Source organism: Nothobranchius furzeri, chromosome 6 (genome assembly GCF_043380555.1).
Source record: "Nothobranchius furzeri strain GRZ-AD chromosome 6, NfurGRZ-RIMD1, whole genome shotgun sequence".
Taxonomy (NCBI): Eukaryota; Metazoa; Chordata; class Actinopteri; order Cyprinodontiformes; family Nothobranchiidae; genus Nothobranchius; species Nothobranchius furzeri.
Window position 1 is genome coordinate 72,469,310 of NC_091746.1, and position 20,360 is coordinate 72,489,669.

Genomic DNA, 20,360 nt, shown 5'->3' on the forward strand with positions numbered 1-20,360 from the left:
AAAGCTGCCTAGCCTAGCTTAAACTTTTAATAACTAGGCCTAACTAGTCTGTGAACTTTGAGTGCAGCTAGTCATTGATCTGTTGAACAGACACAACAGGCAGCCTATATTTTTGTTTGGTTGCTTCACATGTGGTGTTAAATCAATACTTTTAAATGTAATATTTTCTTCTGTAATTAAAAAGCAACTATAGCTAAAAAGCTAACCAGCTAATCCCGAAGTAACAGTCCTTAAATGACGTGAAATTTCAGTACAGAGAGGGGCGTTCAAAGCACCGTGTTATAAAACTGTCACATGCATTGCTGCAGAACGGTTTTGAACCCCACCAAAAACACGGTAAGATGAAAACCGACTGGCGGGCCTACGGTGGGGCCGGCACCATGACACCCTCAACCCAAAACCCTCAGAAACCCAACCTCAAAAAGGCTCACCAAGCTCCAAATAACACCACAGACAGTTTGAACAGCGTAAGGATGAATTACAGGAAACAAACAGCTGGAACAGAGACCTGTACGTGTTTTAGACACAGAGTCACCGAATAAAAAGCCTTTTGAATCATTTAGTTTGGAACTTTTAGTGAGTCGGTTCTGCTCCCTGAAGTAACTCTGAACACTTTAGAGACGTAATTTAACTCACATATGCAAACTGTATCTGATTATTGATTCAATGTTTAGAGTATGAGAGTAACCTGAAACTTATTACTCTTCAATAAAAAATATTTCAGACTAGAATCGGTCATTTTATTTACTTTGGTTCCACCTTTTTAACAAACTGCAGCACAAAGTAGTGACAAGAGGGAAGAAATGTCTACATATGAATTATATTTAGCATTTCTAAGACAAATAAAATTCAGTAAAGTTTAAATGTAAAAAATCAGCAATCCGTTTATTGATATTGTGTTTAGGTGATAGGCTGGTGAGCAGTACGGTTATAATTTTGTGCTCACTATTTATTTTTCTGTTCAGAGATTTTAGCAAACACTCCTCTCTCATTAGTCTTGCTGCAGAAACAATAAACTGATGAGTTGTTAATACAAGTTTTATTTCTCCATGACTAAATTCTGCTCCTGTTTACTATATTATATTTATTTAACCTTTATTTATCCAGATGAGCCGATTGAGAACTCATTCTCTACGTGGCGTTGATTCAACAAGGAGCTGAAAGCATCTTTAGAAATGTCGGCCATATTGACAGGATAGCATGTTGCAGTTGATGGAGATGTGTGGGATGCACATCCAGGGCACGAAGCTCCCGTTCCACCACATCCCAAAGATGCTCTTTCGGGTTGAGATCTGGTGACTGTGGGGGCCGTTGTAGTAGTGAACTCATCGTCATGTTCAAGAAACCAATTAGATATGATTGGAGCTTTATGACATGGTGCATTACCCTGCTGGAAGTAGCCATCAGAGGATGGGTACATGGTGGTCATGAAGGGATGGACATGGTCACAAACAATGCTCAGGTAGCCCAAGGCATTTAAACCATGCCCAATTGGCACGGAGGGGCCTAAAGTGTGCCAAGAAAACATCCCCCACACCATGACACCACCACCACCAGCCTGCACAGTGGTAACAAGGCATGATGGATCCATGTTCTCATTGTTTACGCCAAATTCTGACTCTACCATATGAACGTCTCAACAAAAATGGAGACTCATCAGAACAGGAAACATTTTTCCAGTCTTCAACTGTCCAGTTTTGGTGAGCTGGTGCAAATTGTAGCCTCTTCTTCCTATTTGTAGTGGAGATGATTGGTACCCGGTGGGGTCTTCTGCTGCTGTAGCCCATCCGCCTCAAGGTTGTGCGTGTTGATGCTTCACAAACGCTTTCCTGCGTTCCTCAGTTGTAACGAGGGTTAGGGTTAGGCTCTTCTATCAGCTTGAGTCAGTCGGCCCATTCTCCTCTGACCTACAGCATCAACAAGGCATTTTCGCCCACAGGACTGCCGCATACTGGATGTTTTTCACTCTTCACACCGTTCTTTGTAAAGCCTAGAAATGGTTGTGGGTGAAAATCCCAGTAACTGAGCAGATTGTGAGATACTCAGACCGGCCCGTCTGGCACCAACAACCACACCACGCTCAGAATACCTTAAATCACCTTTCTTTCCCGTTCTGACCTTCAGTTTGTAGTTCAGGAGATGGTCTTGACCAGGACCACACCCCTAAATGCACTGAAGCAACCGCCATGTGATTGGTTGATTAGATCATTGCATTGAGGAGAAGTTGAACAAGTGTTGCTAATAATCCTGGTTAGCTTTACACTAAAGAACGTGTGTGAACTTAAGAGTGAAAAATCTAAATAAAAAATTGGGTTTTGTAAAATAATTTAACATCTATCCATCATTTTTCAGCTGCGTATCCGGATTCGGGTCACGGAGACCGCAACCTAAGCAGAGAGGCCCAGACTTCCCTCTCCCCAGCTACTTGGCCCATAATACAATCCAATAAATGTTATTAACAATGACGATGTACAATCTAATGAAAATCAAAATCCTGAACTTGAAATGAAGACCTAATTTAGTTCTTAATGAATCTCAACTCTTCTATCAGAAGGTTGATCAGGGTAAAAGTTATTTGACTGTATTTCTCTACGAAAACATCACCTTTTTTCCTTAAATTCAAATTCTGCATCATAGTTTCATATTTTTATTGGGCGGGTCAAAAACAGCAGGTGATGTCAGCTAACGGGGCCAAAGTCGTGCGAATCTCGGGATGTGATCGTAGGACTGTTTGTTCATCTGCACATGAACAGGATCGGGCACGGCGACTGCGATTAAACTGCAAATTAAACGTTTACAAGAAAATAGTGTTTCTGTGGCACTTTGGACAAAAAGTGAGAGAACCACATGAATTCCAGATGTGGCAATGACAAGAAGCAAAATCTCGTTTTCCACATTTTCCACGAGAATTCGAACAAAAACAATAAATCTCAACTTCACATGAACAAATAAAACCGTTTCACGTGAAATTAACACGTGAAACACATGTTCTGCACATTTCCTGAGACCTTTAATTTTTTAACAGATACTTATGATATGAATGACCCGCACTTGTGTAGCACCGTTCAGAGTCAGAGGACTCCAAAGTGCTTTACACTACAGAGCATCATTCATCCATTCACACACACCGATGGGGATGCGCTACATCGTAGCCACGGCTGCCCTGGGGCGCACTGTCGGAGGAGAGGCTGCCGAGCACATATGGCACCGGAGCCGAGATCGAACCGGCAACCTTCCGATTACTGGACAACACGCTCTACCTCCTGAGCTGCTGCCGCCAGGGGCGTGTCTAGGGGGTGGCCTGGGGTAGCACATGCCACCCTTGGAATCTGATTGGCCACCCCACTGAATTTCCTTGAAATGGACTTATCCACAAAAAGCTTGGGGTAAAAAAAGAAAAAGCATAATCATTGGTGCCACCCATGCACAAAGAAGTGCACTACCTAGGCCACCCCATTTTAAAAGATCTGGCAACGCCACTGCTGCCCCTTACTGTGACCACACTGGAGGTCAACTCCATCTCATTCAGTTTGGTTTCCATCTCCTCCCAAAATTGTCTCGCTTTCTTTGCACTTATAAAAATCCGAGATGACCTCCAGACAAATTCAAGACTATTTACAAGTTTTTACTTGAGGATTCCAGCCACGTGAGAGCACAGCTGTGATTAATGAGGGAATTGAGAAAAATCGTGAATGATCCGATAGATTTTTGAAACTCCGTAACACCATATAATACAAGTGTTAGTGTAAAACCTTCACCAGACCACTGAAAGACGCACACTTGCCATAAAGTTGTTTTTAGCTTTAACTTTCTAAAAGTCGATCCGACTCAAACTGTCAACAATCAGCTGACTCGTTACCTGACCGGTAAATCAGGTCCATAAAACTCCCTGAATCACAGAATCAAATAAAGGAAAAAAGTCCCAAGCTAGTTTTACATAGGAGGATGTTTAACGTGATCGTACATTATTACCATTAACTTTTCTTTACATTATGAACAGCTTACTTCATAACCCTTATTGAATTAATTAGTCTGTTTCTTGGAGGTTTGGTCAAAGTTTTGAAGTAAATAGTCTAAATACCGAAAACTATAAATAAAAAAAACTTAATGGAACACCCTATCTCATAAATAATCAAATCTCTTAGCTCAAAGTTACATTTTATTTTATTACAGGGACATTTTGTTCAAATATTAGCGTAACCTGAACAACAGAACTTGAGGATAAGCTAGTTGGACTGATTTGTCACTGCCTTCTGAATAATAATAATCATCAACAGGAAGTTATAAAAACAGATGACATAAAAAACAAGTCAGGCAGTGAATGAAATAAAGTCGCTATCCGAACATTTTATTGTTTTTGAGAGAGAAAAAAAAACACGTAGAATTTCTGATTTGTTGTGCTGCTCGTGTCGGTCGGTGCACCTGAATTCTCTTTTAAGTAAGAAGAAAACTAACGCAAAGAAAAAACACCAAAACAAAACAAAACAGGAGCGGCCATTTTGAATTCAACTCATTATTGCAGTTAAACTGGTACAGATTAACAGATTACAAAGCTCATGGCACAGTCACTGAGAAATAAATGAGGTGTTTATGTACAACAAGGAGGAGAAAGGAAAGCAGTTAACATTTTAGTTAAAAAACACCGGGGAAACAGAAAGATGGGGATCCTGTCGTCTGGGAGACAACTTTGATTACGCAACAAAAATATGGAATGAAACGTTAAAAATAAAAATCTTTTTAGCACTTACTGGGACAGATTCAGTGGTAGTGTTTGACCTAGGTCCAAGTCAGAGCAGCTCTGTATGAAAAGCTCGTTGTAACGCCAAACACTTAAAACACCCAAAAACCCAAACCTGACTGAAACGTCCGCGCACGCCGTCCGATTGATTTTTGGGGAAATAGCTGAAGATTGTTCTTGTTCCTTTAAATTAGCAAAGCTCCAATCTGTTCTCATAGAATAACCTCCAATCAGGTGCTGCGGGTTTTCACTCATTCAACATTTAAACCCCGTTAAAAAAAGACAAATCCTAGGAGTCAGTGCCGACCCACGGCCACCAGGGGGCACCAGACTCAATTACGCTCTTTGGATTCTGCGCTTAAAAATTCATCACAATTTACCTAAAATTTTGTTTGAAAACAAGTTGATACCACAAACTTTTACACAGCAAAGTTTTCTAATGATCTAAAAAGGTTTCTTTTTTGGCAAAAATCGGCGCAAAAATTAGCTCACGTCGGTGCCGATAGTAACTTAGCACGCGCCAAGACAACGGTCTGAGTCCCACTTCAGATGATCAGCAACTAAAACAACAGACACCACTGAGCACCACCCATCAATACGAAAAGCTGGCACCTGGCTACCGAAGCCGGACGAATACGACCTCACTAAAAAAACAAAACGTGTTCTTCATCGAGTCTCACCGGCTAATCTTCACACCACACAACATGGCTGATGGCTATTTACACACATCTCTGCAAAAACCCAACAAAAGGTAATGTTACGAGGCATGAAGAGTTAAAGAATGTACTTTTATGTCCGATTCCTCCCTCAAACCCTCAAAATGTCTCCCACATATAGAAACATAGAAAACAAACCGAAAAAAAGGTTTTTGAACTTCTGGTTTCACAACGTTTTCAATGCGACACATTTTTTTTAACACGCTGAAGTTTTCTTTTTCATCTTTTAACAAAAGAAAAACACAAAAGCAAAAACAAATACATCAGATTTCTAAAACACAAAATAACAACAGTCTACGTGTAAAAATATAACTTTTACATACACAATTTCAAAATAATGGTAAAGTTTGCCATTTTGTTGCATACAATTTACAAACGTCTGTGTGTTGTTGCCGTGGACTGGTCGCTCCTGTCCCGGTGTGTCCCGTGCAGGGTGCCATACTGGTCGTGAGGGGTCGTCATGGCAACAACAGCGAATATAATGCAGTCAGTTGAAAATTTTTAACACTGAGGGGCCTTCGCCAATTTCTGCGAGTTCGGTCTTCCTTCCCGAGCAAATGCTTTTGTGGTAATAACAATGAAAAAGAACAGAAACGGCGCCCTCGTCATATACTGTATATATTTTTGTACATTTATATATAGATCGATTTGCTCAAATAGACTCTTTTCCAGTTTTCGTTGCTTTCCTGCTGGATGGCTGGGATTGAAACCACATCAACCGACGGAGAACAATGCTGTTGGAGTGAATTTTGTTGTTTGTTTTTCTGTTTTGTTCTTTTTATTTTTATAATTTTCTGTATCTGACATGTAAACCAGAACAGACAAAAAAGTAATAAGAGAAAAGATTGTTCTTTAAAAAAAGAAGGAGCAGAAAGAGGAAAAGAAATCAGTTTTACAACAAACGACCACACACTTAGTACTGAAGACTACGTTGGCTCACGGACAAGCCGATCAAATATTGATAAAAAGCTGATAAGCTATAATACAAGAAGAGACGCGTTGTCCACCCAGCGGAAACAAGGTTGAGGCTTGGAACAGGAAAGTGGGATTCCGGTTCTGGAGGACTGGGATGGGGGGGCGGACTGGATGGGGGCTAGTCTTGCCAAGTCAAGCGTCTATCCCATTGGCTTGGAGCCAGAACACGCTGTCTACTTACATTTAAGCGTACAGTACATTAAATACAGTTTACTTTTGTTATCCCAAAAATACTTTTTTTTTTTTCCATTTTAGCTTTTTTTAAATTCCGAGGTCTGGTAAAAAACCTGACTGCATAGAACCTAACCGCTAAGAACTGGTGTCCCTAAGCTTGCATCCTATTAAAAGACCAGGTAAAAGTCCTCCTCTGGCAACTCGAATGATATGAACTCTAAAAAGGCACATTGGTAGAAGAGTGAATTCAAATTGCATCTGTGGGTGGAGTGGTGGGGTGGGGGTGGGGTGGTACGATGCTGGACAAGGGGGTCTGGCTCTGGTTTGGGGCTCATAAGGCTAGTATCCGTAGTTTCATGGATCCAGTTTTGGAGGTGAGAGGGGGCTTTCAGACTGACACCAGGAAACAGGAACTGTTCGATCGGATGATCTCGACTGTCCCGACCATCTCCTCCATTTGTTCCTCGTTTTCATTCTTACTCAACTTTAAACCTGGGTTAATCTTTTTTGTCACCCAACTGTCGACAGAACCCTAATGAAAGACCCTGGAGACGTGTTGATTAGATTTTATTAGTGCTGAACCGACAACAAGGACCACCACCAGAGGTTTTAGGTCAACGACGTCCTGCTGCTGGATATGACAGGTTGAACCTAAAGCCATCAGTGGGACACAGGTATTGAGCACCGTTGGAGAAGCTGGGACCAACCACCCAAAACCTTAATTCCAGTCAGATTATAACAAAGGGGAACTGAACTTCTTTACCCTCTTAAAGATTTTAGCCCAGAAATCTAGACCATCGGGTGCCGAAGCAAAATTAATCTGCATGTCAGTCTAGCCACGCTCCATTGGGAACTCTGCAGCTCCGGATTGGTGTTTGGCAGGCCAATCACAGTGCTCTACCAGTTTGGTGGGCGGGATGTTACGGCGACTGAGTGAAACAAAGATGGCAGGAGCTCATTTGAAACAACTTTGGCATCAAGTTTGGGCCATTCAGACTTGGGCTTTTCTTTGAGTCAAGAGCAGACAGAGATCCTTAAAAAGGATGTTGGTCTTCTTCAGCAGTGTATGGTGGACTGCCCTGTTGACTGACATGTGTAGGGGTGAGTACATCGCCTTGTTTGTCGTCCAATAGCATGCAGAGACAGTTAGAAAGACTCCGCTTGGCTGAGAGCTGTCATTGGGTTGTGGCCAGACTTTATATTCACAAATATAGGATGGCTTGCCAGGCTTCAAGAAACCAAAGAAGTCGTTGCCTTCATTTGAACTCTTGGATTACCATGACCTGGATGACTGAGAACCTCCACCAGCTAATTAGCAGGTCAAACCTCAGATGGCCCCTCCCCCAGCAGCAGGAAACTGGCTTAAGCTTGGTTTACGCTTGACGCGAGGTCCGAGCGGCGAAACTGCGTCATTTTAACAACCACGCCCCTCCACCGCGCCTCCGCACAGCCCAAAATGTCCGCACCGTGCACCTAGGAAATTTTCTAACCACGCAGACGGTCGGACGTGGAAAAACATGGCGGACTGGCAAGATCTAGTATGGCAGAGGGTCGTAAATACAGACATTTGTATGATTCAGCTCTCAGAGATCACCGTGATCAACATGTTGTTAATAATTCTTGGAGAGAAATAACTCGCACTGTCGGAAAAGATGAGGACGCTGTTAAAAATGCTGGAATGCCATGTTGTAAACAACAGTAAATTTTACTTCTACTATGGTGTAGTGTTGGATGCATGCCGTAGAGCTCCATGCTGCCCCCTACAGTTTGGGAGAATATTGGCTCACCGCAGAGACAAGCCGCATGAACCATAAACGCTGCAAGTTGTGAAGCACGTTCCGTCCGCGAGCCGCATCACCAAGCGGAAAGTAAATGCGTCAAGCATAAACCAAGCTTTACGTTGGTGAATATCCTAGTAGAGCTTACAGCTCGGTACTTAGCTTTTTTCAGTTCAGATGTAAAACCTTTTAAAATAGTTAAAAAGTTGTTGTTTTCCAAACATTAACAGGATCATTCATCATCCTGGATGACCGAGAACATTCAGAAACCAAACATCCCATTTGGTTCATTACTTATGAACATCCAGTCATCTTCACCCCAAATTTCTTCTCACAGAAACAGAATCAAATCAATTCAAATTCAAAAATACTTCATTAATCCCAGAGGGAAATTCAAATCCTTTAGTGTACCGTTTAGCTGGGGGTTATGCTACCCGATCCCTAGCATTAAGAGCCATTGGGACACCAGGGGCAGGAGTAACACCAGGAAACTGACCAGGTGCTTTGTTTTCTTTGGTCCAATTAAACAAAAAGACCGATTTCTCTACAGGAACCTCCTCAGAGCAACGCTAAAACTATTCCTGACTCTAATTCTAGACCAGACAGCAAAGTTCAAGCCTTTGGCGTCAATCCAAAGCTCCCCTCCACCAGGAGTTTCAGGTCAGGATCAGACGGATATCAGACCGGGACATGAGGGGTCACTAAAGTCAGACTCTGGAATGCTAGGATAACCTACAGCCCTCACCTAGATGATTGTTCCCTTGCTTCCTCTCCAGTGCCTTCTTCACCCCTTAGTTTTCCCTTTTCAATCCCTTCTTCCTCCAGGTCTCGAGTTGTTTAGAACCTTCTGGGCTTCAGGAGAACTTGAATCAAGTAGCATGACTGAAGGAATGTGCTAAACCTGGGTTCTGTTGGGATCAGGCCAGCTGTAAGCTACACGCGGATCAGTTTAGTTTACTTTATTGGACCAAAACGGGACTCGAATCTCTTCCTGTGGTGAAAAAATTCTCAACAGGTTCAAACAAAACTGAAGGAAAGTGTTAAATTTTCTGTATTTTCATCTCGTGTCTGGTTAGTCACCACCTCTGGAGAACCTGCCTGCTGATCCTCCCGGTGGTTTCACATCTAAAGAGGTTCTACTAGCTAACAGAACGCTCTGCTGCTGGGTTCGTGTTGGACTTGGTGGTGGTTTGTGGGTCCGAGTGTGCGACCGAGTTCCATTGGCTCGGTTGCTGTGCGTGCTTGGACCTGACCGTGCGTCCTAGATGGGATCAGGCACCGCTTCATCCACAGTGTGGCGTTAGAGACGCGCCAAGCAAAAGGAATCCCTTTGATATGTTTTGTTCTGAACATCCCTCCCCAACCCCAACCTTCCTCGCTGCCCGCGTCAAGTTCAGCTCCGTAAACACGAGTCTCGTCCTTGTCCATATATATATATATTCACCATATATATATTTGTATAGAACAGTTCTTTAAAACTGGGAATGTTGCAGATAAAACACGGATGGGGGAGAAGTTCTGTCCGTTGTGAGTGAAGATCGGTGCTGCTCGACTGCGTCTACGTAGACGCATCCCGCTCGCTTCGGCTGGAGGCGGGCCCAAAGCGACTCAGCAGTTTGTTTTCCCCACAGGAGGAAGAGGAGGCGGCGGCGATGGCGAAGAGGAGGAGACGATAAATGGTTCTGACCGGTCGGGCTGATACTCCAGGGGAACTACGTGCTTGGATTGAAGCGTCGCGGGGTTGATTGATTGCCGGGTTGTCATGGAAACGCCATCAGAGGAAGTGGTCGCTCATCATCTTGATGAACTCCGGCACCTTGGACCTGCAGAGGAAACGGTAATGATGGGAGGCAGAAATCGGGACAGAACGCTAGAAACACCGAGAACAACCTGATGGTTGGTTGCAATGGGGGTCAGAGGTCACACCAGAAACAGAAGGAAAGATAACGTAAACATCACATTTCTAACTCAGCAGTTTAGTTTTGGCAATACAGGAACGTTCTGAAGCCTGCATCTGTGTAAAAGTTCTAAATAATCCCCGTTTTACCCGTTGCTTCTGTTAGCTGGGACTAGCAGCTAGCTTGTGAGGTCTGTGAGCCATTTCTCTGAACAGAGGCTGTTCCGGAAGCTAACAGCTAAAGCAGGAATTCCGTTACAGCTGTTAAACAGATGCAAGCATCTGGAACGTTCCTCTTAACCAGACAAAAGGAGACGCCACCAGAGAAGATCTGGACCAACGCAAACATAAAATCACACTTACGGCCAATCTGTTGTTAGAATGTACCCCGAACAGACAGAAACCAGCTGGTCTAAATTTAGTCAGAAGATGAAACAGAACCTGGATCTGGTTCTTAATCTGATGGCGTGCTTATAACCATCTGTAATAATTCAGATGTTTCTGTCATGTTCTTACAGGAACCCATGGTTGGTGGAGTTAGAGGTACAACAGCAGATTAGTGTAAAAGTGAAATCTTCTGACCATTCAGGGGGGAGGAGATGGTGCTGCGTTTTACATTTGTCCCATTGGGTTGGGTCCGTCACCCATGGCGGCAGCAGCAGCGTGGTGGGCGGCAGCCAGCGACAGCGGGGTCCCGTCCGACGTCACGGTGACCTTCTCCTCCTCACGGCGCTTCAGGCAGGCCGCCTTGGGGTTCAGGTTTCGCTCTGGAGACAGAGAGGACAGAGACGGGTCAGGGTTCTGATGGACTTCCTCTTTAGTTCTGCTGGATCAATAAACGGGTCAGACTCTGGAGCTGAAAGCTAAAAACCAGAACCATCAGCGGATCCTCAAAGTAATGAAATATAATCAATTGGACCACGGCTCCGAGTCATGACCCGGTTCTGGTCCAAGCTCCAGTTGTCTCACAGGCTCTAGAAGACTTTGGTCTCCAGAGGAGTTCCTGGTGGACAGTGGGGATCTGCGGTTCGTGCCTTCTGGGTTAACTGCTCCACCATGCTCCTGAAGTCTTGTGGTTCCTTCCACAACCCTCAGCTGAGCTGCCAGGGTGGTTCTTCTCCTGACCTGTAAACCATAACCAACCAGCTGACCTTTGACCCCCGTGGCAGTGGCGAGAGGGCTGCCGGGCCACCACAGCTAGTCTGGTTTTAAACGTTTTCCATGTTACTAATCTTTTAATGCTCCGGAGCAGCAGACCAATGATGAAGATCAGTTAAATAAAACATCTAAGGAGACTTTTCTCTAGTTTTTATTTCACAACAAGAATGAAGGTTAAAACTGATTTATTACTGTATTATTAAATGTAAGGAACGAACCTCTGACTTGCTGCTCCAGGCTGAGGATGACGGCGACGGCCTGGTGCAGGATCAGTAACTTGGTCTGAGGTTTGTCGCTCTTTAGGTGCAGCTGGACCATCCTGCCCAGTTCTTTGAACGCCTCGTTGATGTCGCGAACGCGCAGGCGTTCCCGTGCATTGTTGGCCATCCTTCGCTCCCGTTCCCGCTCCATCTTCTGCTCTGGACTCAGGTCTTCATCGTCGTTGTTACTGAAGGGACAAAGGTGAGGAGCAAACTGGTAAGGATGAAGACGGGCTCTGAGAACACAGATGTTTACCAGCAGGGTTTGAGGACAGATGTCTCTGCTGAGATCATCTTTTTGAGCAGGTTTGTGTCCATTTGGTCCTTTAAGGAGCTTTCCCTAAGAGGCCACTGCTGGTTACCAAGGTGACCCTAACGAGCCACTGCTGGTTACCACGGTGACCCTAATGAGCCACTGGCAGCAGCTTTCACATTTCTTTCATTGCTAGATCTAAAACCCAAATGAACCCAATGGTTTCACAGAAGAACCTCTACGTTGGACTTTTAAACATCAAAATTGAATCAGCAACATTTCCACTAAACTTCATTAAAAGTGTTCAAACCTGAAATAATGAACACTTCAGACCAACATGCCCCCCCCCCCCCCCCCCCCCCCCCACACACACACAATAATAAGAAGCATGTTCACATCATCATTAACAACATGGCCGCCACCATTATGGTTAGATTCTTGGTATGGGATCCAGATGTTACAGATTTCCTCCGACCGACAAAGATAAACATTTTGTTTTTCATGGGAGGAGAAACGAAGCTGCTTCAGGCAGGAAAACCAACAGAGCTTCGCTCAGATTGAATCGTTTTAATCTGAATAAATACGTTTCAGGTCCTTCAAAACGACTTAAAAGCCTTTTGGAAGCAAAGCTCGACCCAGGGAACGTCTGATTGGACGTTTACTCAGAAAATAAATAAGCAGGTAAAAGTTTTATAATAATGATACTACTACTGCTACTAATAATAATACTACTGCTACTAATAATAATAATAATACTGCTACTAATAATTATAATAATGATAATACCACTGCTACTAATAATAATTATAATAATGATAATACTACTGCTACTCATAATAATTACAATAATGATACTACTACTGCTACTAATAATTATAATAATGATAATACTACTGCTACTAATAATATCATAATAATGATAATACTACTGCTACTAATAATAATTATAATAATGATACTACTACTGCTACTAATAATTATAATAATGATAATACTACTGCTACTAATAATATCATAATAATGATAATACTACTGCTACTAATAATAATTATAATAATGATACTACTACTGCTACTAATAACTATAATAATGATAATACTGCTGCTACTAATAATAATTACAATGATAATACTACTGCTACTAATAATTATAATACTACTGCTACTAATAATTATAATAATGATAATACTGCTGCTACTAATAATAATTATAATGATAATACTACTGCTACTAATAATTATAATAATTATAATGCTACTGCTACTAATAATTATAATAATGATAATGCTTCTATACTACAGCTAATAGTAATAATAATGATGATAATACTAATACTACTAATGATGATATTACTACTGCAAATAATAATGATAATAATGATAATGCTACTAATAATAATTATAATAATGATAATAATACTAATAATAATTATAATAATGATAATGCTACTATAGATTAATTATAATAACGATAATGCTACCATAGAATAATTATAATAATTATAATGCTACTGTTACTAATAATTATAATAATGATAATACTACTACTAATAATTATAATAATTATAATGCTACTGCTACTAATAATTATAATAATGATAATACTAATACTAATAATTATAATAATGATAATGCTACTATTGATTAATTATAATAATGATAATGCTACTATAGAATAATTATAATAATTATAATGCTACTGCTACTAATAATTATAATAATGATAATACTACTAATAATAATTATAATAATGATAATGCTACTATTGATTAATTATAATAATGATAATGCTACTGCTACTAACTACTAATAATAATGATAATACTACTACTAATAATAATAACAATGATAATACTACTAAAAGTAATAATAATGATGATACTACTACTACAACCCTTACTACTACTACTTCTAATAATAATAATGATACTACTACTAATAATAATAATGATAATACTACTGCTAATAGTAATAATAATGATGATTATACTAATAATAATAATACTGCTACTACAACTAATAATAATGATAATAATACTACTAATAGTAATAATAATGATGATAATACTAATAATGATACTATTACTACTGCTAGTAATGATAATATTACTACAGCTAATAGTAATAATAATGATGATAATACTAATAATCATACTATTACTACTACAAGTAATGATATTACTACAGCTAATAGTAATAATAATGATGATAATACTAATACTACTAATGATGATATTACTACTGCTAATAATAATGATAATGATGATAATATTAATACTACTATTACTACTACTACTAACGATACTACTACCACTACTACTAATCATAATGATAGTACTACTAATATTAATAATGATACTACTACTATAACCACTTCTACTACTAATAATAATAATGATACTACTACTAATACTAATACTAAAAATGATAATATTACTACTGCTAATAATGATAATATTACTATTGCCAATAATAATAATAATGATAGTAATACTACAACTAATAATGATACTACTACTACTACTACTAATGATAATACTAATTCTACTACTAATAATGATAATATTATTACTGCTAATAATAATAATAATGATAATAATAATACTAATAATGATACTACTAATTCTACTAATAATGAAAATATTAGTACTGCTAATAATAATAATGATGATAATACTAATACTACTACCACTACTAATAATAACAGTAATAATATTACTACTGCTAGATTTGTTGGGTTTGACCCGGTTCCTGCTGGTTCTGTTGGGTTCCTGCTCTGCAGCAGTGAGGCTGATTGAGGGATCTTGGGTGGGGGTGGGGTTCTACTCTGATGTGTGAGAAACAGTTAAATCCAGGCTCAAGGCCGTGGAGAGACTAACGGGACCAACAGGGCCCGGTGGGTCCAGCAGAACTCCCGTGTCCCCCTCTGCCTGGCTGAGGTCCAAATGGACCAGCAGCAGCAGTGGGGGGATGGAGACACCTGGTGGACAGAAGTTCTGATGTATTTAACTGCTTCTCATCACACCTGATCACTTCATCAAAGTTCAGAGGCTGGTTCCTAAAACATCACCACCCCAGGTCCGAACTCATCAGAACTTCAGCCCAGGGGTCGGTGGTGCGTTGGAAAGACATGTGTCCCAGTCCAGCTGAGGGGTTTGATGGAAGCGAACGTCTTGGTGGGCGGGGTTACCTAGATCCTGACCTCTCTATAGCTTTCAGCTCCTTGCTGTCCAGGTCCTCCTTCTTGGTGTCCAGAGGCTTCGTGTCCTGCAGGAGGTTCTCGTCTCCTTCGTCTTCAGACTTGATCTCAGAGCTGACGGAGGAGGTGCTCTGGCCCTGAAGGCCTCCAGACAGAGCTGCAGGAGGACAAGAGGAGGAGTTAAGAACCAAGAGGAGGTTCCACGACGGAACGGCGAAGAACAGGAACACAAAAGCCGCATTAGCCTTCACCGAAGTTGTTTCTGACCCGATCCTACATCTCACAAATGTAGCACCCCCTCACCGTGAACAGCCACATGTCCATTACAGGAACAGTTGTTGGTGCTGTGTTCTTAGGTGTAAAAACGGCGTCTGACACTGTAAACGGCACCAATATCAAAACCCTTCTCTCAGTTCACTAAGTGCTCTGTGTCTTATTTACAGAACCACGCGTCATCATCCATAACTGTAAATCCAGTTTTCCTAAATATGAAACTGGAATCCCACAAGGAACTATTCTAGGTCCCATTCCATTTAGTTTATCTATCAGTAGCCTTCCAGAGGCATGCCCATTTGCAGACGTGTGCTGATGTCGTCCACGTTTCTGACAAAGACTGCGCTACAGTCAGGGATTATTAAACGGTTTAATAAAGATCTCCACTTGGCTACAGGATTCGTGCTTCAACACAGAAAAACCCAAATGTATCTGCGTCTCCATAAAGAACCCCCCCAAGCGTCGGAAACATTTCTGTAAATGGGGAATCAGCTGAGCGCGTAAAATAGGAATGATTTTAGTCTCTCGGTTAAATTTTAAGTCGTATAAAAGAAACCAGTAAAGTTGTCAGATCAAACACAAACGGTTTTAAGATCATAAGAAATAGCCTGAAGTTTGAATGTACAGACATTTTTAAACTCTAAGATCTTTCCCCATTTGTCTCATGGAGCTATGGTATGGTCACACACCACACCTGAACCACTGGAAAGCCAGGGCGCCGAAGACTTGAGACAAAAGTTAGTCGGATACCATCTGTCAAAACACAGCCGCTGAACATCTACAGTGGTAGAGTCGCGTTGTTGTGAGACAATCAGAGGAGAGATGTCCCAACATCAGGAAACAAGACTCCAAATCCTGCCGTGTTCAGCTCAGCTCTGATGCGGCTGACTTCTAGCTCCTCAAACTGGTGCACCAGAGCTTTGTTTCTCCAGAGTGCGACTCACAAGGCATTCATTCCTACTAGAGACCACTGCTAATGTACCGATTAAACAAGTGTCCCACAGCTTTAAGGGTTCTAATGGGACCTGCTGAAGGATGAGCTTAAAGATGATTAAAACATGTTGATGAATGATCTTGAACTTTGACCTTTGCGGATTTGTGTGTGCTTCCTCCCCTCTTGGCTGCGGACACCGCTGGATGAACTTTGCTGCCAGCGGACTCATTTTCAGCCTGTAAGAACGAACTGAGGGATAATTTGCTCCAAATGCAAATTTGAGTTTGTTTTGCTGCTAATTAGCTGCTTTAAGGCTCCAGCAGTTCACAAGTTCCTTCAAATTCTCCCCAAGCGAAACTTTCCGAGTCAGAGCTTTCTGTGATTTTCTTCTGTTTTCTAGATTCATGTTTTATTTATTCAGCTTTAGCCGGTTGCTTCCTGTTTATCTGGAGTCCACAGATACAGAGGTGGGCTCTGTGTGTGTGTGTGTGTGTGTGTGTGTGTGTGCGTGTGCGTGTGCGTGTGTGTGTGTGTGTGTGTGTGTGTGTGTGTCTACTAAACGGCTCAGGTTAACGTGAGATTTTCCTCCTTTAGTATCGATATTAAACCATTTGTGTCTGTAACACGACGATCAGAGCCGAGGGTCTCACCGCGGTACGGGTCGGCCTGGCTGAGGTCCGGCGAGGTGGCCGACTGGACAGGTAGCTGAGGAACTGACACCTGACCCGCCATGGAGTGACCTCCACGTAAACTGCTGCCGCCATCTTCTCTGTGAGCGCCGACCTGGAAAGGAATGGGTCAGAACCTGACATAAACGATACAGGCGCTCAAAATAATCTGCTGAGAAGAATTTCTATTTCAAGTGTTAGATTAGAAAAAAACTGAAGGATTGGAGGGAAAATCTGCTGATTCTTAAAAAACAGATAAAAAACTCTGAAGTAATAAAATCAGACCCACGAGAACCCAAAACTCGGCTTCAGTTGAACAAGTTTTGTTTGAAATATTTTTGGTTAATTCAGATTTTTCACCAAATTTTGTCCAAATCTCAGACTAAAAACTTTTAAAGAGCCAAACATATTTCACATATTAGGGATTCCGTGTCTGTTTGGAATTACAAAGCATTCAACAACAATAACAATAAAATTTTAAGTATCAGGCGTGACATTAAAAGCAGACGCTTTGATGCTCCACCTGAGAATAAATCTGTAAGGCTTGTCACCAGCATTCAGACATCAATTCTGCTTGCTTCACAGCCAGACAGGACACGGTAGAAAAAAAAAAAGAAAAAAAAGGGATGTAGGAAAATACCGATAAGGCAATATAACGTGATATTTTTTCCTGTAATATTATATCGATATTCAAAAGCCGTGTATAAAGTATTTGGAAGAATTTACATGCAAACATTTTCTTTTCTTTTGTTGCAATTCTAACGCCGACCCCTAGTGGGCAGCAGTGTGCCATGGGTTTTGTTTCCACCATTGAAATGTAAATCCCTCTGTTATGGTTCAGATACCTCATGTTAATCATGTTATCTATGAGTCTGGACTGTTTACTGAATTTTCCTACAATGAATTCAGTCAAAAACATAAAAATAAAAAATCGCTAATATGGTCTGGCTGAATGCATCGCAAATACAATAAATGGAGATGTATCGTATCGTGATACGTATCGTATCGCCATAATTTCACCCATACACACCCCTATCACATATTCATGCTTTTGGATAAATTATGACCAAAAAATAAAAAACAGAATAAATAAAAAAAATTATATATATATATATTTATATTTTAAAAGGAAAACAATGAAAATAAAATGAATGAACCTCACTATGCATCCAACTAATAAAAGATTCAGTGGAGACGCTTAAATAAATTATATTTTTATAATGAAATTCTGTTTGTAGTTTTTTGATCATTTTCTGTCAAACTTGACATTTTTTTCCAATATTTACAGGTGCTGGCCAGTAAATTAGAATATCATCAAAAGGTTGAAAATATTTCAGTAATTCCATTCAAAACGTGAAACTTGTACATTATATTCATGCAATGCACACAGACCAATGTATTTCCAATGTTCATTACATTTAAATTTGATATTCATAAGTGACAACTAATGAAAACTCCAAATTTGGTATCTCAAAAAATTAGAATATTCTGAAAAGGCTGAATATAGAAGACACCTGCTGCCACTCTAATCAGCTGATTTACTCAAAACACCTGCAAAGGCCTTTAAAAGGTCCCTCAGTCTTGTTTTGAAGGCACCACAATCATGGGGAAGACGTCTGACTTAACAGCTGTCCAAAAGACAATCATTGACACCTTGCACAAGGAGGGCAAGACACAAAAGGTGATTGCTAAAGAAGCTGGCTGTTCGCAGAGCTCTGTGTCCAAGCACATTAACAGACAGGCGAAGGGACAGAAAAAATGTGGTAGAAAAAAGTGTACAAGCTCTAGGGATAACCGCACCCTGCAGAGAATTGTGACGACAAACCCATTCAAAAATGTGGGGGAGATCCACAAAGAGTGGACTGCAGCTGGAGTCAGCGCTTCAAGAACCACCACGAGGAGACTCATGAAAGACATGGGATTCAGGTGTCGCATTCCGTGTGTCAAGCCACTCTTGAACATGAAACAGCGCAAGAAGCGTCTCGCCTGGGCCAAGGACAAAAAGGACTGGACTGATGCTGAGTGGTCCAAAGTTATGTTTTCTGATGAAAGCAAGTTCTGCATTTCCTTTGGAAATCAAGGACCCAGAGTCTGGAGGAAGAGCGGAGAAGCACAGAATCCACGTTGCATGAGGTCCAGTGTAAAGTTTCCACCGTCAGTGATGGTGTGGGGTGCCATGTCATCTGCCGGTGTTGGCCCACTCTGTTTCCTGAGGTCCAGGGTCAATGCAGCCGTCTACCAGGAAGTTTTAGAGCACTTCATGCTTCCTGCTGCTGACCAACTTTATGGGGATGCAGACTTCACCTTTCAACAGGACTTGGCACCTGCACACAGTGCCAAAACCACCAGCACCTGGTTCAAGGACCATGGTATCCCTGTCCTTGATTGGCCAGCAAACTCGCCTGACCTTAACCCCATAGAAAATCTATGGGGTATTGTGAAGCGGAGGATGCAATACGCTAGACCCAACAATGCAGAGGAGCTGAAGACGACTATCAGAGCAACCTGGGCTCTCATAACACCTGAGCAGTGCCACAGACTGATCGAGTCCATGCCACGCCGCATTACTGCAGTTATTGAGGCAAAAGGAGCCCCGACTAAGTATTGAGTGCTATACATGCACATTCTTTTCATGTTCATTCTTTTCAGTTGGCCAACATTAGAGAAACAAACATTTTTTCATTGGCCTTTAGAATATTCTAATTTTCTGAGATACCAGATTTGATGTTTTCATTGGTTGTCACCTATAAATATCAAAATTAAACGTAATAAACATCGGAAATACATTGGTCTGTGTGCATTGCATGAATATAATGTACAAGTTTCACGTTTTGAATGGAATTACTGAAATATTTTCAACCTTTTGATGATATTCTAATTTACTGGCCAGCACCTGTATTATTAAAAACACTTCCTATCAATGCAGGTGTTGCAGTTGTGCCTCTGAGCAGTAGAGGGCAGCGTCGTCACTCCTAACAAACCCAGGCTCTCCTTCAGGTTCTGACCGGAACTCCTCCTCCTCGCTTCATTCAGCTCTTCTGATTTCATTCTTTCCGCTGGTTCTGAGAAACTTTCTGAGTTCTGGTTCGGTTCTTAAACAAATTTAGTTTCCTGCTTTCTGCATTTTCTGCTGTTCATTTGTGTCTGTTGAATCATGTCCATCTGTCTCACACACACACACACACACACACACACACACACACACACACACACACACACACACACACACACACACACACACACAACTGACAATTATCTTAATGCCCATATGTTTAATTGTGGGATTTCTAATTCCCAAAGCTCCGAGCAGCTTCCAGCAGGGACTCACTGTTTTGGCA

The 20,360-nt window shown here is 41.3% G+C and overlaps 1 protein-coding gene across 3 annotated transcripts in view; it reads right to left on the reverse strand.

The window, feature by feature from the left end:
* Positions 1-4,146: 4,146 nt before the first annotated feature.
* The window catches only part of tcf4 (transcription factor 4), a 280,305-nt gene continuing 264,091 nt past the window's right edge, over positions 4,147-20,360 (reverse strand). For all 3 annotated transcript variants that reach the window (XM_054744677.2, XM_015943430.3, XM_054744679.2), the window contains 5 exons: positions 17,005-17,137; positions 15,151-15,304; positions 11,655-11,884; positions 10,895-11,045; positions 4,147-10,204 (listed from right to left, as the gene is read on the reverse strand). In XM_054744677.2, coding sequence (XP_054600652.1) covers positions 10,156-10,204; positions 10,895-11,045; positions 11,655-11,884; positions 15,151-15,304; positions 17,005-17,137 — 717 coding nt within the window. In that variant the 3' untranslated portion in view covers positions 4,147-10,155. The remainder of the gene's footprint in view (positions 10,205-10,894; positions 11,046-11,654; positions 11,885-15,150; positions 15,305-17,004; positions 17,138-20,360) is intronic.